We start from the raw sequence: 27,016 nt of genomic DNA, 5'->3' as shown, positions 1-27,016 counted from the left end.
GTGACCTTCCCCCTACCCGAAGCCAGGATGATTGGGGTCCCAACTCCTTCTGAGTCAGAATCTGTTGATATGATGGCCCAGGAGCCTCCCGGGCGGCCCTGCCTCCCATCAGCAGCCAGCAGACCCTGTGGGCACGAAGCCTGGTGTGCTGGGGTCTGGAGGTCCCAGCAGCGTGCAAACATGTGCCCTTGCTTTGCCCTCAGGAAGCACATTCACGTGCATCACCCTCCTTCCTTCCATGTCACCATGAGAAGGAGGAACAGAGACTATTGCTCCCCCTTCAGATGGGGAAACTGAGGCTCAGAAAGCAGAGCAGCTTGCCCAGGGCCACACTGCACAGTGGCACCAGCCCTGCCCACAGCCCACTTCTCTTTCCCCAAATTCACCCTTACCTGCTCAGTGGGTTTCTGGGCCTGGGCTGATGTCGCCATCTCTGTCTGCGGCCAGAGCAGCCTCCTTAGCTCCAACAGGGCTGGCATCCAAGAATGCTTCGTGCCCAGTCTTGCCGACCTGACCTTTACCCCGGGGCAGGCCCACCTGAGGCACATTCCTTTCCCTGATGCCCCTCAGGCCTTTGGAGAGGTGTTTCTCTGCTCCCTTCTTAGGATGCTGGGGAATCTTCTATCTGGGTGCAGCTTGGGCAGCCAGAGGGCAGCTGGCCTCCAAGGCCGACCCTGGCCCGCACATGGCCCAGCTGATCCTTCCCCACGCAACTGGCAGATCTCCCCTGCAACGTGACAGCGCTCGGCTTCCCCGTCTTCGGAGAGAGTATTTTTAGTTTTGAACCCACCACGTGAAGAGAGACAAGTTATCAATAGCAGCGGCAAAGGGCTTTTTCTTTTTTTTTCCTGTGGCTTTGGGACCTGAGCAATCTGCACCCGTTAAATTCTGCCGAAAGGAAAAAATGTATTCCTCTTATAAACTTTTTACCCTGTGGCTTCCTCACTCCTGAAGCTTTCCCAGCCAGCTCTTCTGGGGTCGCCTCCGCTTGACTCACAGCCCCCCACCCCTGCCCCAGCCCTGCCCCACGCCCTGCCGGAGGATGTCATCTGCCCAGTGAAGGAGCAGGCAGGAGCAAGCTGACCCACAGGAGCAGAGAGGAAGGGCAGGCAGAATGGGTGGTGCGGGAGGCAGCCCTGGACGCTCACAGAGGCGACAGGGCCCATGTCCAGCTTCAGCAGCATTTACAGAGCCCTTGCTGTATGCTCTGCACCGTCATTGTCTCTGTTAAATGTCCCAAGAGTTTAACTGAAGAGTTTCCCAAACCAGGTGCCGTCGAATCCCAAGGTCTTTCTGGCTGTTATTAGGTGTTTCTGAAGGAAGCGGTTCCACATCAAGTGGGTTTGGGAGAGCTGTTTAAACAAAGCCAACGAGTGTCCTTTCCAATGCAGGCTTCCCAGGGCCCTGTCCCTTCTGGTCCACGTGGGGCCCCAGGGTACGGACGGGGCCGGGGCAGATGCAGGATTTATTGGGACTGGGGACCTTCCTCTATGGGATGTCCCGTAGGGCCCTGGCATGGCATCCTACCTCCTGGGGGGACTTTGGGCCAACTTGGCTCTGCCCTTCAGGACTATTAGAGCTACTTCTATGAGAAAACCCAGAATAACAGAGGTATCAACAACATGGAAATGTTCTTCTCTCTCCTGTGACACAAGCCCAGGCTCGCCAGGGCTGGCAGGGCACCAGCATCCTCAGCGACCCAGTTCCTACCTTATTGTATCACTTTTCTAGTGCTGGCTGCCATCCTCAGTGTCACCTCTTGGCCCAAGATGGCTGCTGGCACGCCAATCATATTCGACCAGGAGGAAGGAAGAAAGGAAACAGGAAAGGCAGACGCGCTGGCCCACAGGTAAGTCGTCTCCCGCTGAGGATCTGGCCCTGAGATGCACCAGGCACTTCTACCCACGTCGCACTGGCCAGAACTTCACCCCAGGCCACTCTCGGGGGCACAGCAGCATCTTAGCTGAGTGGATGGCCAGTCTGAATAGAACAGATGACTTGGGGCAGCCCGGTGGTGCAGCGGTTAAGTTCACACGTTCCACTTCTCGGGGGCCCGGGGTTCGCCGGTTTGGATCCCAGGTGCAGACATGGCACCACTTGGCACGCCATGCTATGGTAGGCGTCCCATGTATAAAGCAGAGGAAGATGGGCACGGTGTTAGCTCAGGGCCAGGCTTCTTCAGCAAAAAAGAGGAGGACTGGCAGTAGTTAGCTCAGGGCTAATCTTCCTGAAAAAAAAAAAAAGAACAGATGACTCAGGGGAGAAGATGACGGGTGGCCACTGGTCAGAGGACGTGTCTGCTGGCCTTTCCAGAGAGAGACGGCTGAGACCACCCGGAGCCTTGTGGCCAGGCTGCCTGTGGCCCTCAGGTCTCCTCTAGCTTTGGCCAGGGCAGGCCCAGCGACATGGACACCTCATGACGTGAGGGCTCACAGTGCTGCCTGGGAGGAGGGGGCAGTGGCAGACATGAGGCAGAGCTCAGCTCACAGTCCCTGCCCCCTGCCCCCTACGGCCTGTGCCCCCACTACGTGCCCCATCACAGGGCCGGGCAGCCTCAGCGTCCTGTTCCTGGATGCTGGGGCGCTGTGCGTTCTCTCTTCCGGGCTGTGCCCTGGCTGCTGGCCGGTGGTTTCTTCCCACAGCACCTCCTGGGCATCTGCTGCCCTGCTGGTCCAGTGCCAGGCGCTGGGGTGCCGCCGTGAGCAGCATGGGCCCAGGGGGCCACGGGGACCCCAGGGAAAGTGGGGAGAGAGCTCTGGTCCTTCTCCACGCACCCCACTCCACCCCCCACTTTCCAGGGGCTCACGTGGGGCGGGAGAGATGTAGGCGCATCTGTGCGCAGGGGACCAGTGGGGCGGGTGCACTCGAGAGGAAAGACAGCTTGGGCTGCGTTAAATTTAACTTGCCGGAGCCGCTGGCCAGGCTGCGGTGCCGGGGAGCTGCCAGGCACGGGGGTGGGGGGCGCAAAGTTTAAACATGCCTGGGGAGTAGGGATGGGGCGGCTGGGGGCAGTGTGATCCCTTCCTCTTCCCGGGAGCAGCCAAGGCGAGCGAGGACGGGGCTGGCCGCAGCAGCCCTGCCCCCGTTCCTGGCAACAGCACTCCTGCTCCTGCAGGTGGGGTTGGGGGGCTTGGGTAGGAGACAGACGGGCGTCTGGGGTTCTTCTGGGGATAGGTGTGCTCCCCGCATTCCATCCTCGGGAGAGGAGGGCAGGGGAAGGGAGAAGAAAGGACAGCTAGCAATCTTGTGCCAGGCCCCAGGTCACAGCAGTGGGCCAGGCACACCCCAGGCCTGCCCTCATGGCTCACAGCGGTGGGGGTGCGAGTTGGCCCCCACAGGCTGGAGCGTGCTCCGCGCTCGCAGGTGTGCAACCTGTGCAGTCGCATGGGGCTCCCTGCTGCACCTACTGCTCCGCTGCTGCCGTCTTGAAATCCCCAATTTCAGGGGAGGGGGTGCATGTTTTCATTTTGCACTGGGACTCACAAATTCTGAGCTGACCTGACTGAGGAGAGTTCAGTACAGGACTCGGGGCCCAAGGGTGCGGCCTCTCCAGTTCCAGGGCTTCAGGAGTCGCCAGCACCGTCTGGGTAGCCCCATCCCCTCCGGGCAGGGTGGCAGGCTGGGTGAGCCTGCCAGGTTTGTTCTGGAGAAGAGAAGAAGGGGTGATCAGAGGCCCCAGGCCTGGAAGTCTGCCCAAAAGTCCCATGGCCCAGGGCTCGGGGGACGCTCGGGGCCAGTCCTCCCTGAGGCACCCCTGGAGACAAAGCCAGCCTGGCACCTCCTCCTGCTCCCTGACCTCAGGAACAGCGCTGCCATCTGGGCTCCTGGCCACACTGCATGTAGTAGATGCTCCATAAACGCCCCTGGATTCTGGTGGGGGTGGGGGCATGGTCTGGGCAGATAGCTGGGGTGGGATGGAGCCTGCAGCCCCACACAAGTCCAGGACCTGCCACTTGCTAAAGGAGGGTGTCTCCGAGCCTCAGTTTCTCCAGGGCTTGGTGAGCCCAGAGAAGGCGAGGTGTATGAACGCAGCTTGGAGGGGGGCCCTGTGGGATGGGCTTGGAGGCGGGAGGGCACAGGCCTGGCCCCTGCGATGAGCATCTCGTGCTCTGCCCAGCATCCACCCCATCTTCTAGGAACAGTCCAGAATCCTCCTGTGGGGCCTTCTACCCACAGGCTGACCCCACCTCTAGCCCTCAGCAGCATGTGACTGGAAACTGGGACATCACCGCATCACTTTGGGATAATCAGTCAGGCTGTGGGCTTGAGCCCTGCATCTGCTCTTGAGGCTGTGAGCTGTGGGATGTCAGTCTGGAGGTACCATGCCAAGCGGAGTGGCTGCCTGAGAGGAGAGCAGGGCTGGGAGACACAGGCTCTGACGAGAGCAGTCGGGGTCCTGGATCCAGCCAAGCCTGAAGGAGATACACTGCCAGCAGACTGTCAGATCCATGCCCTGCTGAGCCAAGGTTTCCATGCCCACTTCTCCACGTGTGGGGAGGACAGCCACCTGTCAGGACAGGCCTCTGGACTCTTCCTCTCTCCACCAGGCCATCACAGGCTGGGACCCCCGCTTCTGGATGGCGCACAGGTGAGTCACTCAAGAACAGACTCCAAGGAGCCTCAGATGTTTCCTCCAGAGAGCTTTTAGCTGCTGGCTTATCCAGGATTTCACCACTGTACAGATGGGAAAATTGAGCCCAGGGACGGGAGAGCCTCCAGTGACCTCATTACTTGTCACATGGGCGTTTCCAGCTCTGCATGAATCAGCTGAGCAAATTTAGAAAATGCGAGAGGATTATGCAATGCCAAGAAGAGGTGAACCAACTGAGGTCTGGCAGGGTGTGAGGGAAAGGGCGGGGGAGGGGGAAGGGCAGGGGCTGGGAGAGGGCAGAGGGCTCCACTGGGTTGGCAAGCACCCCTTCCCCCAGGGCCGTGGGGAGACCCAGGTGGCCCCTCTGTGCCCCTGCAGAAGTCAGGGCTCTGGGCTGGGGCTGGGGCTGGGGCTGGGATTCCATCGTCCTTAGTCAAAACCCAGGGCTGCCACTTTCTGCTCCCAGCCTTGATCAAGCCCCTGGTCAAGCCAGTTTCCCAGCTGTAGATGCGTAGCCGTCAAGCCTCCTGGCCCTGGGGGTCCTAAGGAAAGCTACGTGGCCTCCTCAGCCCCCAGGGCAAGACGGAGGAGGTGCCACGTCCAAGCTACCCCAGCCCCGCCCACTGGCCTTTCCACCTGCAGAGCTCCCCACCCCTCCCCACCCTGGTGGCACCCACACAGCCAGGGGGCTGCCAGGGAGGGACAGCTTGTTTCCAGGCTGCGTGTGAGAGTGTGCGGCCAGTGAGTGGCCATGAGTGACCAAGACTCGTGCCCAGACCTAAGGGAGGGCTGACTCTAGAGCAATCTCTTGATGCCTGTCCTGGCCCAGGACCTGGTCCTACAGTCAGGGCCACCTGCGGAGGGAGGGGACATTTCTCCCCTTGGCTGGAGTCAGAAACACGCCTACAGACACATACACATGCAACCGGACACACACACACACGCAGACCCACAGACATAAGGACACTCAGATGCAGGGTCAGACCTACGTGCACACACGCACACATAGACATGCACATACATATTCACAGACACACACACAGGCAGACACACTCGTACGTAAACATACACACATGTACAACTCGCCCTGCTCCTGGGAGTCGCCCCAGGCCCACTCTTTCCTCCCTCAAGGCCTCGGGGACGCGTTCATTAATTGGTCCAGGGTCCCAGCACTGAGACAGTTGGCTCTTCATTATTTTCCTCACAGGCTCCGGCTCCCTGAGGAGCCGCCCTGGCCCCGGGGGACTCTGGGATTAAACAGAGGCCCGGTGCTGTCTCCTGGTGCAGGAAGCAGCTCCCAGCCTGAACCCTCCTCCTGGCCCCCCTGCACTCCCCTGCAGGCTGCCTCGGGAGGAGCAGGGGCCCAGGGCTCCGCAGGGTCAGGGCGTTGCTCATTTCCCCGGGGACTGTGACACACGCCCATGCACACGCACATGCATGCACCCTCCTCGTCCCTGTGTTGGTGGCTCTGAGACCAGCACAGGCAAGGTCAAGGAGACCCGGACTCACCCTGAGGACTTCTGGGAGGTGAGGGTGGTGTGCAGGACACGGGGAAGGTGCCCGATGGGGCTGAGCATGAAGGGAGAGGGCAGGGGCGTGGGGGTGAGGGGCGTGTGCCTGGGACGAGAAGGAGGTGGGCAGGGCTGTGGTTCCAGGGCCGAGGCTGAGCCTTGGGGGCCCTAACGAGGGCCGGGGTGGGGGCTGTGGGCCTCTCAGCCTCATCTCCAGAGCACAGCAGGGCAGCAGGGGGAACAGGGGGAGTGGCCTGCGCAGCAGTCAGACCTGCATGGCCACCCTGTTCCCTGCCCCAGACAGAACACCCTATGGGCCCTGTGCTGACCTTGGCTGCGCTGTCCACAGGGCAGGCAAACTAGCCCAAGTGTGGAGTCCGCTGCCCGCAGCCTGGCCAGCCCAGCCTTCAACCCCCTGGGATCTGTGGAATGGGATCACCAGGCCCAGTTCATCCTGCAGCCACCCAACCTGGTCACCGCGGGAAAGTCCCAGCAGGGAGCAGGAACCCCAAAGGGAGGAGGAGGCTGGGAGACGGTCAGCCGAGATGCTGCGTTCAGGCTCCAACGTGCTGTGATGGTGGCGCTGCTGGGCAGATGGTGAAGAACAGGGACTCGTCCCACTGGGGGACCTCCACAGGCAGGTGGATGGCAGCCAGCAATGGGCCAGCTGCAGCCAGGAGTCCAGACAAAGGCACGGCTCAGGCCCCTGCCCCGCAGCCAAGGCTGAGGGCAGGGAGGGGTCGAGGCCGCGGCAGGGAGCTCCAGCCAGGGCACAGCTGCAGCTCTGGGGGAGGGCTGGGCTGGGCAGAGCTGGGCACCAGCCCCTCCGCCACACACTGGGCCCGTGCTCTCCCTCCTTGCCCCCCGCCACAAGCCCCAGGGCTGGGTCCTCGGTCAGCACGCCGTCTGCCCATATCTGGCCAGGCCCAACGACGGCCAGGGTTCTGACAGTTGCTGTCCAGGGTCTGCTTGGGGTGAGCCCTGGTCCGAAGGCCCCGGAGCAGCACTGGCTGGGGGTCACGGAGTGTGCAGGCCCCGCTGACATGTGGCACTGCTGGGTCACAGCACGGGAGGCCCGCCAAGCACCCTTGGATTTGGCTTCAGAACCCTCTAGCCACCCTGAGATCCCCCACCAGCCCGCCCCCAGCATTCTGGGGAAGATCCAGCAGAGAAAGTCCCCCTTTCTCCCCCCTTTTCTGTTTTCTCTCTTGCTGATTCGTTTTTTTCACATGGAGAGAACCTGCACAGATTCATTTCAGCAAATACGTATTGGCCGATCCTGGGAGCTCTACAAACGCTCTGTGCTCTCTCCAGCCTCTGAGCCTTTGCACATGCTGTTCCCTGCCCTGAGCCTCTCGCCTCCCCTTGCGTGGAGACCAAGGCCCCAGGGGGAGTCTCCCAGCAAGGACGAGGCAGGAGGGGCTGACGCCCAGAGGCCACTGCCCAGGCCGTGGGATGGGGCAGCCCTGCCCCACGTAGGCTGCGCTGGCTCCAGGCGAGCAGGGTGCAGGCTAGGCAGGCTGCGGGCCTCCTTGTTACAGGCCGGCCCTGGGGTGGCCTCCAGAGCCTCTTGCCCAGGCTCTCCATGGTCTGTGGGTCTGAAGTGGGGACAGTCGCCCCCTCACTCCCTCGTGCTCTTGCTCGCTCCACTCAACCTCACTTCTCACTCTGCGCCCTGTGCTCCCAGCACCAGGCAGTGGGACACACAGATGCCCAAGGAGAAGGCCATCTCTACAGTCCCAGCTGCTCCCGACTGACCCCCACCCACAGGCTTCCTCTCAGGGGTCATCCCGCCAAGCTCTCTGTGCCCAGGCCCGCTGTCCCCCCAGCGTGCCTGGGCTCCTTGGGCACTGTCCACAAAGCACTGTTGGGGGAAGGGACAGAGGACCCCATGGGACCCCCAGGGGCAGCTGCAGGTGATGACTGTGGCTTTGCCTGCCCGCTACTCTTGCCCCTCCATTCACCTCTACCCTCCACGGGGTGGGGTCTGAATGATGTAGGCCCTCGCTGCTGCAAGCTCAGGCACTGCTGTCGGTGTCAGACCCAATGGGGTTAGTTCTGGGGTTTGATGGCAGCCCCTCTTCCTCCTAGGGAGTAGGGGGGTAGATGAGAGCATAGGAGAGCAGCCTAGAGCTGCAGGGAGAGATATTAGGGAGACATTCCCTGCTGGGAATGAGGTGGACGCGAGGAAAAGACAGATGGAAAGAAGTAGCCGTTCTTTGAGCTCCTGGATGCAGCTGTGTCTGAAACCCACCCCCTGGACTTTTCAGCCATGAGCAACAATAAATACTCCTTTTCTTTAGGGCTTTTTGAGTTTTTTTGTCATTTGCAGCCAAACTACAGCAACTATATCTCTGGTTCTCCTGTCCCCTCTCTCCTTCCTGCCACCTGGGCCCTGGGCCCAAATCAGCTCTGTCCCTAAAGGCAGGGAAATCAGACTCAGCTTTTATTCCAAATCAGGGGCCTCGGGAGCCATTCTGATCCTACCCAGGCCCCGAGCTCATCAGGACGCACCCAGAACTGGCTCAGAATGTCACCAGGAAAAAAAAGGCAAGGAACAAAAAAAGAAAGTCTGCGTTCCCATATTCAAATGAGCGCCTGCAGGAAGAAAGAAAGCAAACAGCAGCTCCTCTGAAGAGGAGTCACAGCTCCGAACCCAAAATCCCGACAAGCGCTCTGGCAAATGGCCTTGGCGTAACTAGCAGGACAATTGCCCTGCAGCTGGCCCACGGCAGCCCCGCTCCCCTCATCATTTCTCGTTAGTGGGCCAGGTCCCTGCACAGCAGGGCAGAGCTCTGCGGGCGACAGCGCTGGGCAGGCGGTTGGTTGAAGTAGAAAGATTTTTCTAGGACAGTTTAGGGCGGCTGGAGGCAGAGCCTGCTGCCCCGTGACAGCACAGGGCACACGGGATGTGTCCTGCTGGTCCGACGCTGGCGACACCGATTTTGTCTCTCCAGCCCAGAGCTCCTCTGGCCCCAGACCCAGAGGGAGGTGGGCGGGCTGGGGCGGGGCCTTCGGGCTCCAGAACGTCCAATGGCAGTTCAGCCTCAACGCACTGAAATCAGAGTGTCCCCCCTTCCCCAACTCGCTCCTCCCGCAGACCTCCGGCTCATTCGTGTCACGCCATCCTCCGAGATGTTTGAGCCAAAACCCTGTAGCCAGCCTGGACATCTGTCTGTCTCACACACTTCATGTCATCTTTGAAAGACACCCGCAATCTGGCCAAGTCTCCCACCAGGCCCTGCCACCGCTCAGCCACCATCACCCTCCCCTGGGGCATTGCAAACGCCTCGCCACTGGTCTCCTGGCTCTGCCCTCACCCTGCCGGAGACCACTCTGCAGTGAAGCCAGGGGTCCTATCACAGCACCTCTCAGGACCCTCCTGGGGCTCCCTCTCAGCATCCTTGCCATGGTGAGAGGATCACTTCTGTCCTCTCCCAACACCCTCCCCTCCCCTCTCTGTGCTCCAGCCACAGATACGCTCTCCCCTCCTGTCCTCTGCCCCTGTGGTCCCCTCTGCCTAGAATGCTGTTCCCTCCAGACACCCACTGGCTGCCTCCCCGCTCCTCCCTTCTGTAGGTCTTGGCTCAAGAGTCCTCTTCTGGGACCAGCCCCATGGCCAAGTGGTTAAGTTCGGGTACTCCCCTTGGCAGCCCAGGGTTTTGCTGGTTTGGATCCTGGGCGTGGACCTAGCACTGCTCATCAGGCTGTGCTGAGGCAGCGTCCCACACAGCAGAGCCAGAAGGACCTACAGCTAGAATATACAACTATGACCTGGGGGGCTTTGGGGAGAAAAGAAACAAAAGTGTCCTCTTCTCAGTGGAGACTTCCTGTCTGCCCTTTCAAAATCGGAACCTGGCCTGTGTCAGCTTGTGTTCTCCAGGAAACAGATGCCAAGACAGTGTTCAAGGTCAAGAGCTTACTGGGGACTCTTGTGAAAGATAAAGGGAGAGAGAGCAGGTGAAGAGCCTTCAGACTGAGGTGCAGGTCTGACCCCTGTACAGGGAGAGGAGGAAGGAAGGGGTGCAGACTGCAGTGCACCACTGAGAACATCTCAGCCGCCCCACAGGAGCCCCAGAGCAGAGACCTCGCTGGGGAGTCCCACAGGATGGCGATGGCAGGGCCGAGACCTCGCTCAGCCACGGTGGGAGAGGCCTGCAGAGCAGCTGCACTGCAGCGGCACGGCAGCTAGGGGCTCTCACGCTGCCCTCCTCACGGCAAGTCCTCTCCGAGGGACCCCTGAGCAGCACACCTCCTGGTGCAGCAGGTTCTCTCCCCCGTGAACGTGGGGGCTCCTCCCTCTGGCTTCTCTTCCGGGGGAGACTTAGTGGGGGGCAGGCAGATGAGCCCCGTGGCTGCTGCTGATCTCGGGGCCTCAGCGGGCGCTCAGCCCCTCCCTCCTCCACTCTCCAGCCTACACCCACCTCTGCTGTCGCCCCTGCAGGTCTTGGGGGCCTTCCTGGGGGCATGAGGGTCTGAGCCCCCATTCCTGTTCCTTCTTGGGCTGGGGTAGCTGCACTGTCCGTTCACGGTCCCAGTCCTGCAGGGGGCACCGTGGCACCAAGAGGGCCGTGAATTCCAACTGTGTCCCCTGCACTTTGAGTGCCAGCAGCCCCACCTCCTCCCCTGATCAGGCCATTGGCCCTGAGGGGACCATTCCTTGTCCTCCTCCTGCTGCTCCCTGGGCCCAAGTGGCTCACAGTGCGGTGCTCGGGAGGCAGCTGTAGCCGAGCTCACCAGGACCCTCCCCATGTCCCCTGGTAAGAGTGTCCCTTGAGGAGGGGAACCTCTAACCCTGCAGAGCCCAGGGTGGCAGAGGCTCAAATTCCCCAGTGGGTCACTGGGAGGGGTGCCAGTGGGGCCACGCCAGCCTCCACCTGGGATCCCGGACTGCTGTTCTTTTTGGGAATGCAGTGTCATATAAGGTCTCTGATTCAGATACTGCAACTCGTAGGATGGCACCCTTCCTCCCAGGCAGCATCCCACACGAGTGTCCCTTTGGAAGGCTGTTCCTGCAGCCTGTGACGCAAGCCGCTCTGGGATGGTGTGGCGGGCAGTGCAATTAGAAGGTCCGTCTCGGGAAGCGGGCCTCTGGTTGAGTGGTGTGCTGTGCAGGATTCCACGCCCCTGGAGCAGGCCTCCATGGGGCCCCGGATTGTGGTGCAGGCTCTGTGGGCAGAGAAGGGAAGCCCACACCTGAGCAGGTGTGTGAGGACCCTCCAGTAAGGACAGGGCCCAAGGTGGTCAACTCACCACCAGGTGGCGATCTGTTCTCCTCGGGGAATGTGCCATGTTGGGTGCTCAGTGTTGGCCTCTCTTGGTGGCGGGTCAGACCTCAGAGGTGGCAGTAGCCAGATCGGCGTTGGCAGGTGGGTCCATGCTCTTGGTCCACGCATGGCCTCTAGAGAGACCACTTCATCTGTGCTGTCATGCCAGTTCTGGGGGGCCCACGACAGGGGCTTGCTGTCACTTCTTTCTAGTGGGTGCTTCCTGGTGGGTGTCTGTGTGTGATACAAACCCTTCATGATGGTGCCACAGTCACATGTCCATCCATATGGTCCAGCCCGGAGCCCCTTGTCTCCACATCCAGTCTTGTTCCTTCCAGACCACCAGGACATTGGCCACTGCCCCTGAATCTTCAGATATTCTCAACTGGGCCACTTTCCCGTCCACACGAAGGGCACAATCAGGTGCTTGAAGCTCTGCCCATCAGGAAGATGTGGCCCTCATCTCAGCTCCAACACAGCAGCAGACCCCAAAGGCACTGCCACCGGGGCTGTCACTCAGCGCCCCCACTCACACCCCACGGCCCCCTGGCCGGGGCCCTGGCCCTCTCCGTCCCCGCCTTGCTTCGTTTGTCTACCGAGCACTTGTAACCTCTGACATATGCGTTACTTACTTTCCACATTATGCTTGCCTCCCTCCGTTAGAACGACTTAGTGGAGTACCTGAATTTGTGTGCTCACTAAAACCTTGCTAGGCGGATGAATGAACCAATCCATCCATCTGGCAGTGGGTGAGCCATCTCCTAGGGGAGGGGTTTGCAGGGGTTGTGGGTTTGTGAATCTGGCTAGGGTTTGTATGAATGGGGCACTTGCCCAGTGGCCTCCTTGTTGGACTAGACATCTTGCACCCCAGCTGCTGGCTGTTTTGACAAATGGAGAAACCAGAGTCCCAGGCCACTCTCTCTGAGGGGGTCCGGGTGAGCGAAGAGTAGGAGCTTGACCTTGTCCCCCAACCCTTAGCTAGCCTTTCCCAGGGTCTTGGAGGGTTCCTGGCCATCCTTGGGCCTAGATACCCTCTCTTTGGGTCAGAACCCTCAGGCAAGATGCCCTGTGGACTGTCATATGGGGACCTGCCTCATTCACTCTGAATTGCCTTGCCAAGTTAGGTCCATCCCAGAGGACACCAGGCTCCTGTCTAGCCAAGGTCAAGACTCCAAGGGTTAGTACGCTTACTGGCTTCAGGGCCCTTGACCTCGGGACCAGGAGTGTGGACATTAAGAGAGGGGCCTTGGGGCCAGCCCAGTGGTGCAGCAGTTAAGTGCACACGTTCCGCTTTGGCGGCCCGTTGTTCGGATCCTGGGTGCAGACATGGCACCACTTGGCAAGCCATGCTGTGGCAGGTGTCCCACATACAAAGTAGAGGAAGATGGGCACGGATGTTGGCTCAGGGCCAGTCTTCCTCAGCAAAAAGAGGAGGCTTGGCAGCAGTTAACTCAGGGTTAATCTTCCTAAAAAAAAAAAAACAGAGAGAGAGGGGCATCTGGCCTTGTATGACCTGGGGCAGGTAGGTGGCCTCTCCGCTCTGGACAGGCGCTACTGGTCCTGCCCTCCTTGTAGGGGCCATGGAGGGGGCTGATGTGGTCATGCAGGTAAGTGCAGATAGCAGGTGCTCACCAGCCTTGGCCATGGTCATCTTCAAACCTCTGGGCCAGTCCTGGCCCTCCCTCTCTTGGTGGCCTCCATTCACAGAGGAAGACCTCCACACTCAGAGAAACTCGGTCACTCCTCTGAGTCGCACAGCTGGGCCCCTTGTGCCCAGGTCCAAACTGAGTCCATCTCTCCCTCCAGCTGTGGGGCGAGAGACCACAGGGGAAACCCCCGGATCACTGATAGCCACAAGGACAACTGTGAGCACATAGTCTCCAATCCAAGGTGGGGATACCGAGGCTGGGGAGAGGGCTCCCAGTCAGAGAGTGAAAGAGTCAGAGCCCACCTCTGAACCACCATCTGCTCCATCTCCCAAGGCCTGGGCCAGGGGGGCACCTGCACAGCACTGTCTGGCCAGAGCTGGCCTCAGGGTGGTTGAGGAGGAGCTGGGCCTGGTGGGGTCGCTCAACAGGGAGCTGCTGGCTAGGCACAGGGTCAATGAGTCCTGACCCAGCACCAAAGGCACAGGAAAGCTGGGTCAATGGGAGTAGCATCGCGCTGCCCCTCTGGGAACTCTCCACCTCAGCTTGCCTCATCATCAGGTAGCTGCCTGGTCCTGGCACAGCCCTGCCCACCGGGCACGTTGGGTGCAGTGAGGGGAAGCTGGGGAGCCAGCAAGAGGAGCAGGGCTTACTGACTGAGGGGAGGAGTGTAGCAGGCGCTCAGAAAGAGCTGCAGGGAGGGTGAGCTGGAGCCCCACACCCTCCTCAGCACAGGCTGTGAGAAGCCAAGAAGAGTAGGTCTGCTGGGGCAGGCCCCAGGGTCTCCTCCCTGCAGCCAAACCTGAGGAGGGGGTAGAGGGCGCCCAGCCCCCACTCCCCAAAGTTTGCGCAGCACCTCTTGTGGCTAGGGGCAGGGGTGGGTCCTGGCATGATCAGACAGCTGCTGTAAGTGTGGGGGCGCTCGTGCATGCCACTGCCTGGGGGGCCACCTGTGACCCCTCCCCTCCCCTAGGACAGCCTCGCAGCCCCCACCCCCACATGCAGACGCGCACATTCCTGTTCCCTCTGAGGCTTCTGCAGATGTGGGCTACTGGCGACAGGGCAGAGAGCCACTGCTTCCCTCTCCCTCGGGCATTGTTCCCTCCCTGTCTGCTGTCTGATGTGTGTGTCTAACTGCCGTGTGTGGATCCCCAGCCTGCCGCTGGGTGGCTGTTTCCCTGGTCTGTAGGTGTCTGTGTGTCTGTGTGTGGGTGTGTCTGTCTGTCTTGCTGTGAGTGTCTCCAGCTGAATCTGTCCTTGACCCTGTCTACCTGCGCACGCGTCTGGGGGAGGGGGCTCTCCCTCCCCCACCTCATCTCCTCCATACCTTCCCTCAGGCACTAACACTGCTGCTGCCACCTGGGCTGTGCCTCGAGCACAGTGACCTCGTCTGTCCCTGCAGGAGCGACTGCCCCACCATGCTGTCCGCTGGGGGGGACTCATGGCCAGGCTCTGAGCCGTTGCCTGCTCCCTCCTCAACCTGGAGCCGCCTGAGCCCCCGGTGGGCGTGCTCCCCTCCTAGCTGGGTCTGCTGGCTCCCCATCTTCCCTTATGTAACTCCACATCTGCCTGTGCCTTGCAGGTCACCCTGGCCCCTGCGCTGGGCCTTGCCCACGGGGAGACTGAGACCCAGAATCCCACGCATATGGGGGATGGAGTGGGCCCCTGGCCAGCGCACTCGCTCTGGGAGACCCCTCCCATCCTTTCTTCTTGTGACGTTCCTTCCCCCCAAGACCTGCTTGCCCGAAACATAAGACTAGGAGGGGTCCAGCGGGGCAAGTTCCCTGAGCGCAGGTGCAGGTGTTTCCTCCCACCCCCACTCCGAGTCTCAGAGGCGCCCTGGCTCCCGACGAGGGCCTGCCAGGGGTCACCGGGCCCGAGGGCACCGGACAAGCCGAGCGACCCAGAGGCCCGCTCCTGTGTGTGGGCGCCGCCGACCGCGGGCGAGCCCCCAGCCCCGGCGCCCGCCCCGCCCGGGCCGGGCTGCCCGCCAGCCGCCGTGCGCACCGGGCTGGAGCTCCAGCGGCCGGGCGGGCACGCGGCGCTGTCCGTGGTGCTGCCGGCGCCGGGCGGGGCGGGGGCGGGGCGAGGGCGGCAGCCAATGGCGGGGGCGCTGCGCGGGGCGCGGGGGGCGGCGGGCTGGGCGGCGGGCGCACTCGGCTACGCGCTGCTTTCGGGGCGCACCGACGCTCTGGCGGCAGCAAGGGCTCGGGCTCCGCTCCGGGTCCGCTCGGGCTGCAGCGGTCGTGCCTCTGGCCCCATTCGGCTCGGATACCGGCCCGGGCCGCCTCGGCGCCGCCCGCCCCGGCCCCGGCCCCGGCCTCCGCGCCCGCGGACCATGCGCTGGGCACCCTCCGGGGAACCCGGCCGGGCTGAGAGCCCGCAAAGACCAGGCTCCCGAGCCGGGGCCCCTCCCGGCCGCCTGGCTGGCGGTCCGCGCCCTACGCCGCGCTCCGGCGCCGCGTGAGCCGGCGGGGCCATGGAGCGCTCGCCGCCCGACGGGCCGCTGAACGCGTCGGGGGCGCTGGCGGGAGAGGCGGCGGGCGGGGCGCGCGGCTTCTCCGCCGCCTGGACCGCGGTGCTGGCCGCGCTCATGGCGCTGCTCATCGTGGCCACGGTGCTGGGCAACGCGCTGGTCATGCTCGCCTTCGTGGCTGACTCGAGCCTCCGCACCCAGAACAACTTCTTTCTGCTCAACCTCGCCATCTCCGACTTTCTCGTGGGTAAAGCCCCCCAGGCCCTCCCTGAGCCAGGAGCGCCCACTGGTCCAGCCAGTGGGGATTGGAGCGCGGACCTAGGGTGCCTTTTGCTGGGGCACACGCCCCGCCAGGGGGCCTGGCCTGGGGAGGAGGCGCCGGTGGGCGCGGGCGAAGTTCTTTGCCTCCCTGGCCATGGGCCTGGGACTGGGGAGGGATGCCCCAGGAAAGGGGCCCAAGCTGGCGGGCGCTCGGCGAGGCGGAAGGCGCAGCGGCTCCGGGTGCAGCGCTGGCTCCTGCGTTGTAGCCAAACAAAGGCGGCGGGGACTCAGGACGCGCAGAGGGCGCTGGGGGGAGGTTTGGGGGAGAGGAGGCGGAGGGGGGTTTTAGAGCCGTGTTTGGGGGAGGGGACGGGGAGAAGACGGCGAGAGCGTGGGGAGACGCTTCTAGGAGCGCGCTCTCACGTGTCCGTGCGCTGGGGCCAGCTGGGGGGCGGGGCGCGGAGGGGGCTGGAGCGCCAGACACCTGTTGGGGCTGCGAGGTGCGTCTGCCCGCTCTTGGAGCCGGGGTTGGCGGTGGGAGTGGCTGGCAAGCGGTGGCCAGGCAGCTTTTGAGTCAGGAGAAAAGCTTTCTCCCTTTCTGAGCTGACGAGGAAGAGCTGTCCAAAGGCCAGGAGAGGGGCTGGGGTCCAGCATGCTGCAGGAGGGGAGGCGATTCTCCTTCATCTGCCCTTTTGGGGCTGGGAAGGCTGAACAGAGCCTGGAAGGTACTGAATCAAGGCTCAGGGTCTCCGTCATTGTGCCCAGAGGTGCTCATGACTGGACCTTCCCCCTTGCCCCCAAGTCCAGGGGATACCAATGGGGCTAGGGGCTTGGCAGGGGTTGAAGGCCAGCTGCAGGGTAGAGGGTGTGCCTAGGAGATGGGGTGGAGGGGTGGGTAAGGTGAGGGCTGCTGGCCCCAGGAAGGTGGCCACGGTGTGACTCCCGGGTCCTGCTCGTCTCCCCACTGTGGTGGATCTGACCCCACGCCCCTTTCCGGCCATGGCCCACCATGCCCTTCTCTGCCTCAGGAGCCTTCTGCATCCCGCTCTACGTGCCCTATGTGCTGACAGGCCGCTGGCCCTTTGGCCGGGGCCTCTGCAAGCTGTGGCTGGTAGTGGACTACCTGCTCTGCACCTCCTCCGTCTTCAACATCGTGCTGATCAGCTATGATCGCTTCCTGTCAGTCACTCGTGCCGTGAGTCCGGGGTGTGGGTGCCCGCGTTCACTCCTCGGGGAAGGAGGGCCACAGGAGGCACCAGGAAGAGGTTGGCCCCTTCCTGGTTGTGGGCAGTGCCGAGTGGGCTTGGTCCCGGGTGGCCTCATACCGGACACCCCAGGCACTCTATGGCCAGCTGCCCATTCGGTAGCCATTTGTTCCTGGGACGCACTGTCTGCGCAGTCTGGACCCGGCATCAGATGTTCCTAAAGGAAGGTGGGGGTCACTTCAGGCTCCGTGCTGGGGCATGTCCGAAGTCCCTGGAGCTGAGGGAGGATCTGGGTCAGAGGCCCTTGATGGTAGCCCCTACAGGGGTGTGTGTGTGTGTGTGCTCATGTGTGGACCCCGGGAAGACAGCCCTTGGTGCTTGGCTTCACAAGCTTCCCTTGCTGTGAGTGGCCACCATGAGTTAGGGACCCTGGACTGCCTGAGCTTCCTGCGTCAGTGCCGTGCAGGCACACGCTGGCTGCACTGGAGCAGAGGTCTCTCCTTTGTATTCTCATCTTCTCTTTGATGGCTTATCGGGCACTCCAGGGACCTCTGGTGGGGGTGCACATGTGTCCCAGTCTAGAGGGGCTGTGGCACAGAATGCAGAGAGCATAAATTCAGGGTCAGACAGACCTGGGCCAAACCCCAGCTCTGCTGCCTTGAATGGATCCTCCTGTGGTCTCTCCCTCCCTCCCTGAGCCATAGGGAAAGTGAGGATAATGATGGAGCTGTTGTGAGGATTAAGTGAGATGATATCCAAAAGGTGCCAAGCACAGGGCCTGGCACATGGCAGATACTCAGCAGATGGGGAACCATGACAAGACCCCCCCGGGAGCGCACAGCTGGTGGCAGTGCTAAACAGGCAGCCTGGCACAAGTTAGCCTTCAGATTGGTCTGGAGGAGGTTCCGAGGCTATAAGAGAATGTGACAGGACATCAGCCAGGCCAGGATGTGTGGGGCAGAGGGAAGGGGGCGGTGGGGAGGAGAAGCAAAAAGCATCACTGGGAAAGAAGGCCATGCACAGAGGCCTAGAGGCTGCAGGGGAGCTCCCAGGCCAATATTCTACTACACTGGCAGCACCCCACTGGCCTGGGCTCAGTCCCTTCCCTCCTGACCCAGCGTCTCTCACCGCAGGTCTCCTATCGGGCCCAGCAGGGCGACACGCGGCGGGCGGTGCAGAAAATGGTGCTGGTGTGGGTGCTGGCCTTCCTGCTGTACGGGCCGGCCATCCTGAGCTGGGAGTATCTGTCCGGTGGCAGCTCCATCCCCGAGGGCCACTGCTATGCCGAGTTCTTCTACAACTGGTACTTCCTCATCACGGCCTCCACCCTCGAGTTCTTCACACCCTTCCTCAGCGTTACCTTCTTTAACCTCAGCATCTACCTGAACATCCAGAGGCGTACCCGCGTCCGGCTGGACGGGGCCCGCGAGGCAGCCGGCCCGGAGCCCCCTCCCGAGGCCCAGCCCTCCCCACCGCCGGCGGTGCCAGGCTGCTGGGGCTGCTGGCAGAAGGGGCGTGGGGAGGCCCTGCCGCTGCACAGGTACGGGGTGGGGGTTGGCGAGGCGGCCCCTGGCGCCGAGGCTGGGGAGATGGCCCTCGGGGGTGGCAGCGGTGGGGGTGCCGCGGCCTCGCCCACCTCCAGCTCGGGCAGCTCCTCGCGAGGCACCGAGCGGCCACGCTCGCTCAAGAGGGGCTCCAAGCCCTCGGCGTCCTCAGCGTCGCTGGAGAAGCGCATGAAGATGGTGTCCCAGAGCATCACCCAGCGCTTCCGGCTGTCGAGGGACAAGAAGGTGGCCAAGTCACTGGCCGTCATTGTGAGCATCTTCGGGCTCTGCTGGGCCCCGTACACACTCCTCATGATCATCCGGGCCGCCTGCCATGGCCACTGCATCCCTGACTACTGGTACGAGACGTCCTTCTGGCTGCTATGGGCCAACTCGGCCGTCAACCCTGTCCTCTACCCGCTGTGCCACTACAGCTTCCGCCGAGCTTTCACCAAGCTGCTCTGCCCCCAGAAGCTCAAGATCCAGCCCCACAGCTCTCTGGAGCACTGCTGGAAGTGAGCTGGCCCTTTGCGGGCACCTGGGACATCTTGGGGCAGGGCCCACCCACTGCCACTCCCCCTCGAGGCCTTTGTTTCCTAGGCAGCCAGGCCACGCTGCCCTCACCTGGCTGCCCCCCAGGTGTGAGGCACGCCTTGTCTTGGGTCCATCCTAAATGCCATGGCAACCTCTCTTAGACCAGCTGCCTGCAATGGAGGCTGCCTGGCAGGCTGGCCAGAGGGGCCCTCACTTCCTGAACCAAAACATGGGTGGCTGGTCCTGCCACCCAAATCCTAGCTCCACCCCAGGAGGGACAATCCAGGGGCCCCAGCCACGTTGTCCACCCCATACAGACAGTGCGATGGCCAGTGGTGTCCACCCTTCGCACAATTACTGCCCGATGTTCTTCCCAAAGCAAGCGCGTGGTGTGCTCCAGGCCTCCTGCTCCAGTGGTTTGCCCCTGCACGTGCACACACCTGCCCACCATCCACCTGCCCAGACAAGCCTGGGCCGCAGGCTTTGCTGCTACCTGTCCCCTGCTTAACCCAGGGGCCCAGCTCCTTCATCCCGCTTCCCTCCAACTCTCTCTGCCCCAAAGTGCCAAGTGCCCCAGGAACCTCGCAGCCGTTCTCTGCTTTTCCATTCTGGGTGTTTCAGGAAGAAGACAACACATCCGTGAACTCGATGTTCCTTGGATGTTTAATCAAGAGAGACAAAATTGCTGAGGAGCTCAGGGCTGGATTGGCAGGTGTGGGCTCCCACGCCCTCCTTCCTCCCGCTTCCGGCTGAGCTGCGCCAGCTGCTTCTGCCCACCCCGCCCCCGGGCTCGGGCTGCTGGGCCCTGACTGGCAGCTCTGAGAACCGCCGGAGCGCCGGACGCCTGCTCCCCCAGAAGGCTGCCCCTCCCGTCTGTCTGCTCACCCAGAGTTCCCTGGGGTTGACGGGTAGGAGGGAGCCAGCTGTGCCCTGAGGGTCCTGAGGCTTGAAGGAGAGGTCAAAGGAGATCAGGGGCTGGGGCCTCCGAGTGGAGGGGCCGCTTCGCCACGTCCTGTGCACCTGGCTGGCGCTCTGCATGCTCTGCTCCTTGCGCGCCTGCTGCGCGGCCCCTGCAGACACTGAGGTCCACAGTAAAGTGTATTTTTTTATTGGTGCTGATTCCTGAGGATTTCGTGGTGGATGGGCCGAGCTCTGGTGCATCAGTTGGGGCCCCAGGGAGACACGGGACCACCCAGATGGGTGTGAGGGGCAAGCCTGCCCCTCCGCCGGCCTCAGTTCTCCCTTCCAGTGGAGGGACTGTGGTGGGGAGGCAGGACCCACCCTCCCATATACCAGGGTTTAATCCCAAAAGGGACATGTGTCCCAGCGGTGCCCCCACCCACGGGACCCATGTGCCACCTGCTCAGGAGGCTGGCATGGTGCTGAGAAGGGGCTCACTCAAGCCTTGAGAATACGACCCACAGCCCCCACCTGATGCAGCCTCCTCACCCGGGACAGGGGTTCTTGTCTTTCTTGGCCGCGATCTTCCACCTGGGGAGCTTCCAGGGGGCGTGGGTGCTGGAGCTGAACTCCAGGGGTGGAAGGGAGGGCATGTCTGAGGGAGGGGAGGCACCTCTGGTAGAGGAACTGTCCTGGGCAAAGGCCTGGAGGCAGGACTGAGGGGGACAGATGGGGACGAGGAGAAGGAGCAGACGAGGATGATGCCAGGTGAGCATGGGCCCAATGAGCAATCAGGCCTCAGGGCTCCACGCACAGGGCAGACCCTGGCCCTCACTCCAGGGACTCAGAGTCCACTCAGCACGGGGCAAGACCACCCCAATTTAGGGTAGATACAAACTCAGGTGGGTCAAATGCTGCCTCCTCCAGGAAGCCTCCCCTCCTTTCCAGCCACGAGGGCCCTCCTTCCTGACCTCATGGACACAGCCTCTCATTCTCTCCCCACCGTGTTGGCCCCACTTCCGCAGTCCTTCTGACCACAGCCTCTCTTCCCAGGGCAGAGAGAGACCCTTGCCGGTCCCCTGTCCCCCTCGTATGGCCCGGTGCCGTGGGTCTGGTCGGCAGCAGCGAGACGAGGTCAGCGCCGACTCAGATCACCACTGCCGAGGGAGAAGCTGTTCACAGCAGTGTTGAAACCACTCTCCCGCAGACCGCTCGCCCCGCAGCTGTCCCTGCCCCTCCTTTCCCCAGGCGCCCAGACAGCTTCCTCCAGGGTCCTAGGCGGGCAGCCCTTCCCCTCCGCTCTCTCCCGCTACCAGGCACCCCTCTGGTCAAGCAGGACTCTCTTCCCGGCCCTGGGGGCTCCCCCCCAGGAGCTGGGTGCTGTCACAAGCAGAGGTTGGAGTAGGGACAGCAGGGGAAGGTGGTGGCAGGGACAGCAGACACCATTGTCTGCGGGGCCCAGAGCTCGAGGCCCTGGAGGCCCCAGGGTGCTGCCCGCGCAGCCCTGCCTGGCCCCCCAGCACGTCTGTCCCCGCAGCACGGAGCTGGCTGGGGAAGGACAAACAGCCATCGGGGCTCAGCGGCGCCTCCGTGCCTACAGCACAGCCGGGGCCCCCGCTGCCCCTCCGCCCGGCCCTGCTAAATGGCTACAAATTGGGGGATAAAAACGCAGGCTTCCAAGCAATTTTGCCTTCAATCTCTGGAAACGGCTGCTCTCCGAGCTCCTGCTCAGGGGATGGAGGAGGAGAGAAGAAAGACACGGAGTCTATTGGGCCGCGTCCTGCAGCAAACAAACACGCCAAGGGGCCTTTCTCCTAGAAGCAGACACGCCGGGAGGAGAGACAAAGCTGGCAGCCGCCGCCCCCCGAGACGTTCACCCACACCCATAGCCGCGGCGGTTTATTGAGCACCTACTGTGTGCCAGGTGCTGTGCTCGGTGCAGGTCTGCCGGGAGGCAGATAAACAAATGACTGACGATGAGCAGGGCCATTCCCAAAGGGGCTGAGACTGCGGGGCAGGTCAATGGGCAGAGGACCCAGGGGAGGGGGTAGCCGGCTCATAAGCCAGGAGACCGGCTTGTCTGAGGAGGTGGCATTTCATTCATTCATTCATTCTACAAACATTCATTGAGCCTGGTGGCGGGGCACCCCGAGAGGCTGTAGGGGCCACGCCGGGGGGGGACTGGAGGAAGATCACATGGCGAAGGGGGCAGAGGGGCAGAGCCCCAAGGCAGGGAGGGTTAGGGGTGGGCAGGGGATGCCCCTGGGGCCCTGCTTCTGAGGACAATGAGGCATGGAGGGAGGGAGCCCTAGGCCCCAGGACGGGCGTAGTCTGGGCAGCCTGCCTATAAGTGTTGGTCCAGCTGGGCTGTGCGGTTGGCCCGGACCTAACAGTGGGTGCTGGGAAAGGTGCAGAGGCTGCAGGGGCACCAGGTTGGGGAGGAGGTGTCCCTCAGGACCTCGGCAATGCCCGGGATGTAGGGTTCTGCCCTGGGTGCACGTGGACAGCCTGGCTCCCATCAGGGCCACCTGTCAGCCCTCCTGTGTGGCGGGACTGAGGCCCAGCCCTCAAGAAATAGGGTCTCAAGGTCAGCAGGGGCCCACAGGGTCCTCTCAACTGGGCCCCTCAGGCTGGCACTGGCTGTGTGTGTGTCCAGCCGCCCTGCCTGCCCCGGTGCTGGCCCTGGAGGTGCCCACTAGGAACAGGTTCTGGGCACATGCTGAGTGAGGGTCCTTCTCAACCTGGGATGAAGGCCCTACATTCTCAGGGTGCCCAGCGGGCAGCTCCTCATCCTTCTGCAAAAGGCCAAGTTATTCAACGCTTCCTTTGGGGAGCCCGGGCCAGGACAAGGATGGCTCCATCTTCTGGAGCCTCAAGATGTGGGGGAGGCACGAGGCCGTCTGGCCATTACCTCCCCGTGCCATCCTGACACTCGCGGCTGGGCTTGGGGCGCAAAGAACCCTCCCACCAACATTTCCTGGAGCTCCTATGTCCTCATAGCCACCCCACAGGGATGCTCACACTCTCCATCCTGCAGACATGAGAACCGGGGCTCCAGAGGCTGGATGACTCGACCCACATCCCACACTCAGCTGTCAGTGGGGCCAGGACTCCATCTTCTCAGGCCACTGGGTTCTCCCCTGGGCCCCATGGGGGACAGCCATGCGTGAGCTGGTCCCCACCACCCTTCCTAGGGGACCATGTCTGTGCCCCCAGGATGGAGAGCACAGTGGGGAGATCTGTCCTGGGGGCGCATTGGGAAGAGCTCCTCTGAGCCTCAGAGCCCGATCTCGGCTCTGTTGATCTTAACACGAAGCTCATATTGAGCACCGACTGTACCTTCTCCCCTGTGCCATGCACAAGGAGTTGGGAAAAGTTGCCTCTGCTGAGTCAGGAGTATTGGGGTGGTGCATGTCCCCAGCCCAGCCAGAAAGCCGCAGTCCTGGGACTTTGGCTGAGACCTTGGGACACAGATGTTCCCCTTCAGCTGGGGTGGCGGGCCTGGTGGCCTCCAACACTGTCCTCACCAAGGCTGCTCTGTGGAGGGAGCACCCCTGGTGCAGCCAAGGCAAAGCCAAGCCACACTGACAGCTTCCTGGAGCCATTGTCTGAATACCTGGATCCAGCCTTGCCTGAAGCTAGCCCCAGACCTTTGTGTTTCATGAGTCACCAAATACCCCTTCCTTCCTAAAGTTGGTACAAGATGAGGTTTTGTAATGTGATAGGAAACGTCCTGCCCAGCAATACTTGGCCCAAGCTGACATCCCTCTGTCTTTGGGGGGGCAACAGATCACTCCTGCCCATGGGAGGTCTCTCTTTGATGCACAAAAAACAGGGAAGTGAGTTAATTATTTAGGAAATAATAATTAGTTGTTTGTAATGGTTTTTGGTAGAAAAGCAATCTTTTAACACATCTGGATCTGATGGTAGAAAGGTCAGGAGGCCGAACCCATGTGCCTGTAACATCCTTCCTGTCCCCACAGGGCGTCAGGTGGGGACCTCAACTAGGCACTCTGCTTTGGCCTTATATTCTTTTTTTCTTTTTCCTTTTTTGTGCTGAGGAAGATCAGCCCTGAGCTAACATCTGTGCCAATCCTCCTCCACTTCACACGTAGGACGTCCCCACAGCATGGCAGTGGTGTAGGTCTGTGCCCAGGATTGGAACCTGTGAACCTGGGCCACCGAAGCGCACTGAAGTGCACTGAACTCAACCACTCCACCGCGGGGCCGGCCCCTGGCCTTAGATTCTCTATCCATTAAACCAGGTGTTGCTGGCAGCACTCAGCATCCTGCCCCCAGGGAAGCAGGCGTTGTGTCCAGAGGTGGCGTGCTGAAGTTCGTCAGACACAAATCTCGGAGGGCCACAAAGATGTCCTTCAAAAGAGAGAGGAGAGAGAAAGCGGAGAAGGGAGGAAGGAGGAGACGGCCTCAGATGTAGTGAGAGGAGGAGGGTGGGGGACGCCGTGGGAACTGCACTGGGCTAAAAACGCATCTGTGACACTCCAAAGTCACACCAGTCTCCAAATTCAACCATGACAAATTTGATGATCTTTAAATGTTTCCACTTTAAATGCTGGCTGATCTTTAAAGAGTCCAGCAAACTCTGGTTCGGAGCTGAGGTGTAGACGTTGGGGCGGCTCAGTGGATAGGGAAGAGCCTGCCCTCTTCTCTCCTTCCTGGGCTGGTCCCCCGGCTTGGCAGAACCACAGATTTCTGAGAATCCACGAGGCGGGCAGGTAGGCGGGCTGTTTCCTCACTGGCCCCTCCCTGGTGCCCCTCAGGGCCTACCAGCTTCCTTTGTCAGCTGAGGTTCTGTTCTGTCCTGCTCTGTCCTAGAAATCATCTGCCCTTCATCCCAGTCCCTCCAATCCATTAATTCATACTAAAGTGTGATGGACTGACTGTCACAGGGAGAGGTGGACATTTACATTTTAACACGTGACAATCTTTAAGTTCAAACAAGTCAAATTCTAATGCAGGCATTTCAGATAGGAAGACACACTGGGTGGGTGGAGGCCTGGGGATGGATGGTGTCAGCAAACTTTCTGGAGCTCCTGCTACCTGCTGGACACTGAGCCAGACGAGGGCTTCATCAAGGATTCCAGGTCTGCCCAGCTGGAGGTCGGAGCCCCTTGGTCTGATCTCCTGCATGGAGCCCCCGTGGTGGGACAGCAGCTCTGAGGGCCACTGGGCCATGGGGACCTATTGGGGCCACACAGATGTTTCCTGGGACCAGAACTATGCCCTTCAAGATGCTACCTTTAATCAGCTACGGACCCCAGACACCCCTCAGTGTCCCAGTGAGCCAGTGGCACTGGGGCAGGCCCAGGGAGGCTCCTCAGAGTCACTTGGGAAGGCCTCCGCTGTCTTAGGGAGGGGGTAGCTGCTGCTGGGGCCACCCCAAGTACACCAGGAGGCAGGTGGTCGGCAGTGACCAGCCTGGGGCTGCCCTGGCCTAGGTGGGGTGGGGAAGTGTCTCAGAGTACATGCTTTTGGGGTGGGGTGCGGGCTACTGGGGGAGCTTTCTGACCACCCCTCCCTGCCTTGGGGCCTCCCCGGCCTTCGTGAGCTGTGGGACTGTCCCTCAGGCTGGAGGGGACCTCGCTGAGGGACATGGAGGGAGCCTTCCCCCGCCCACGGCTGGACGATGGAGTGCGAGCTTGACAGGCCCGGGCCAGGGCGGGCAGCACGGAGGCCAGGGTCTGGGCAGGTGAGTGCCACCTTCAGGCTGTCCCAGCAGGCAGCCCTGCCACAGCCCTTGCTACTATTGGCCAGAAGCCCCCCTTCCCCAGGGTTGACCCCAAGGAGGGTGAGGCCCCTGCCCGCCAGGGCTGCCCTCCAGGGGATGGAAGAAGGCAGGATCCTTTGTCAGGGAGGTGGGGGTGCCCATCCTGCCCTCCAGCCCTGGACCTCCTCTCCCCGCACTGGCCCAGCGCCCCAGCCCTCCCTCCAGGCTGCGCATCACGGAAGATAATTAATTCCACCCAGCTTTGTGTCTCCACAACCTTCACCTGGCTTCAGCCCTCCACTTGGGGCCGTCAGATGAAGACAGGAGCCCCGAGCAATCTGGCTGTCAGAGGCACAGAAACAGTTTCAGTGTAAGTGGGTTCCTGTGCTGCATTCTTTGTTGAGTCTGAGATTCAAATCAGCAGATCTCATGACCCTCCCTGTCCTTCTTCCAGACAAGGACACTGCGGGGGAGGGGTGGTGGGAGAGGGGCTCAGCTCCAGGGAGCCACCTATCTCTTTGGAAAGGACCAGAATGACTAGGACTGGGCAGGTGGGTGGGGGGCTGCAGGGGCAGCTGCCTGTGGCCTGGCCCACTGTACAGATGAGGGAAACCAGGAGCGAGGACACAGCCCCCACCCCCCCGCACCGTGGGCACTGCTGCCAGTACCCCAGTGCTGAATGGAAGGTATAGTGGCCTGGGTTGGGCGACCTGCCTGAACCAGGGCCATTGCAGAAATCAGTGTTTCCTGGCACTGTGGAAAATATCGACCCGCCCGGTGCCCATGGACTTTTTGTAAAGGAAGATTCTTTCTGTAAGGAACTAAATGATTGCAAGACAGAAAGAGACCACCCAGACGCCCCCATCCCTGGCACCCACAAGTTTGGGAGCCTGTGGACCGTGGGGTCTCCAGGCGTGCATGGTAGTGAGGTCACCCAGACTCCCCCCAGCCTGTGTTGCCCTCAGTCTACGCTGAGCCAGGCGGCCCGAGGTCCCCTCTGCCCAGTTGAGCCTTTCTCGAACACCAGTGCGGCCTGTTTCGGAGGAGGCCTTGGGTGAGACCATCAGAGGCAGCCGGACAACGAGAATGCGAACATGAACATTAATGGCAGACAGTTCTGGCCCACTCCCAGGCCACTCAGCGTGGACTCGTTGACCCTCGTGGGGCCCACGGACGGGACACCCTGGCTTCTGGGAAGGACATTCTCTGCAGAGGCCTAACGCCGAGGGGTGTGTGGGCCGCACACGGACTTGTTTATGTGTTCATCTAACCTCATGTGTGCATTCTTTCAATAAACGGTAATCAAGAGTGCCAGGCACAGCTCTGGGGACGTGGAGGGGACGATGCCAGCCT

General features: G+C 61.8%; 2 protein-coding genes across 5 annotated transcripts in view; one reads left to right on the top strand and one right to left on the bottom strand.

Annotated features, from left to right (window-relative positions):
• OSBPL2 (oxysterol binding protein like 2) overlaps positions 1-2,794 on the bottom strand; it is a 54,754-nt gene extending 51,960 nt beyond the window's left edge. Inside the window, exon 1 of the mRNA XM_070246846.1 lies at positions 393-2,794. The gene's annotated coding sequence lies outside the window, so the exon portion shown is untranslated. The remainder of the gene's footprint in view (positions 1-392) is intronic.
• A 12,558-nt stretch (positions 2,795-15,352) lies between these two features.
• On the top strand, positions 15,353-19,816 carry HRH3 (histamine receptor H3). Of its 4 annotated transcripts, none has more exons than XM_070247495.1 (4): positions 15,353-15,738; positions 16,781-16,947; positions 18,091-18,860; positions 19,657-19,816. In XM_070247495.1, the coding sequence occupies exons 1-4, from the start codon at positions 15,495-15,497 to the stop codon at positions 19,676-19,678; spliced, it is 1,203 nt and encodes a 400-aa protein (XP_070103596.1). In that variant the 5' UTR covers positions 15,353-15,494; the 3' UTR covers positions 19,679-19,816. The 4 variants fall into 4 exon arrangements, with proteins under 4 accessions (XP_070103596.1, XP_070103595.1, XP_023482637.1 ...); XM_070247494.1 differs by having other exon boundaries at positions 15,354-15,738; positions 18,091-19,016; XM_070247496.1 differs by lacking the exon at positions 15,353-15,738 and adding an exon at positions 16,273-16,477 and having other exon boundaries at positions 18,091-19,016.
• Positions 19,817-27,016: the final 7,200 nt, after the last annotated feature.

Source organism: Equus caballus, chromosome 22, assembly GCF_041296265.1.
Source record: "Equus caballus isolate H_3958 breed thoroughbred chromosome 22, TB-T2T, whole genome shotgun sequence".
In the NCBI taxonomy this organism is placed as follows: Eukaryota; Metazoa; Chordata; class Mammalia; order Perissodactyla; family Equidae; genus Equus; species Equus caballus.
The sequence above is the reverse complement of the archived record's forward strand: the minus strand, read 5'-3'. Positions and strand labels throughout refer to the sequence as shown.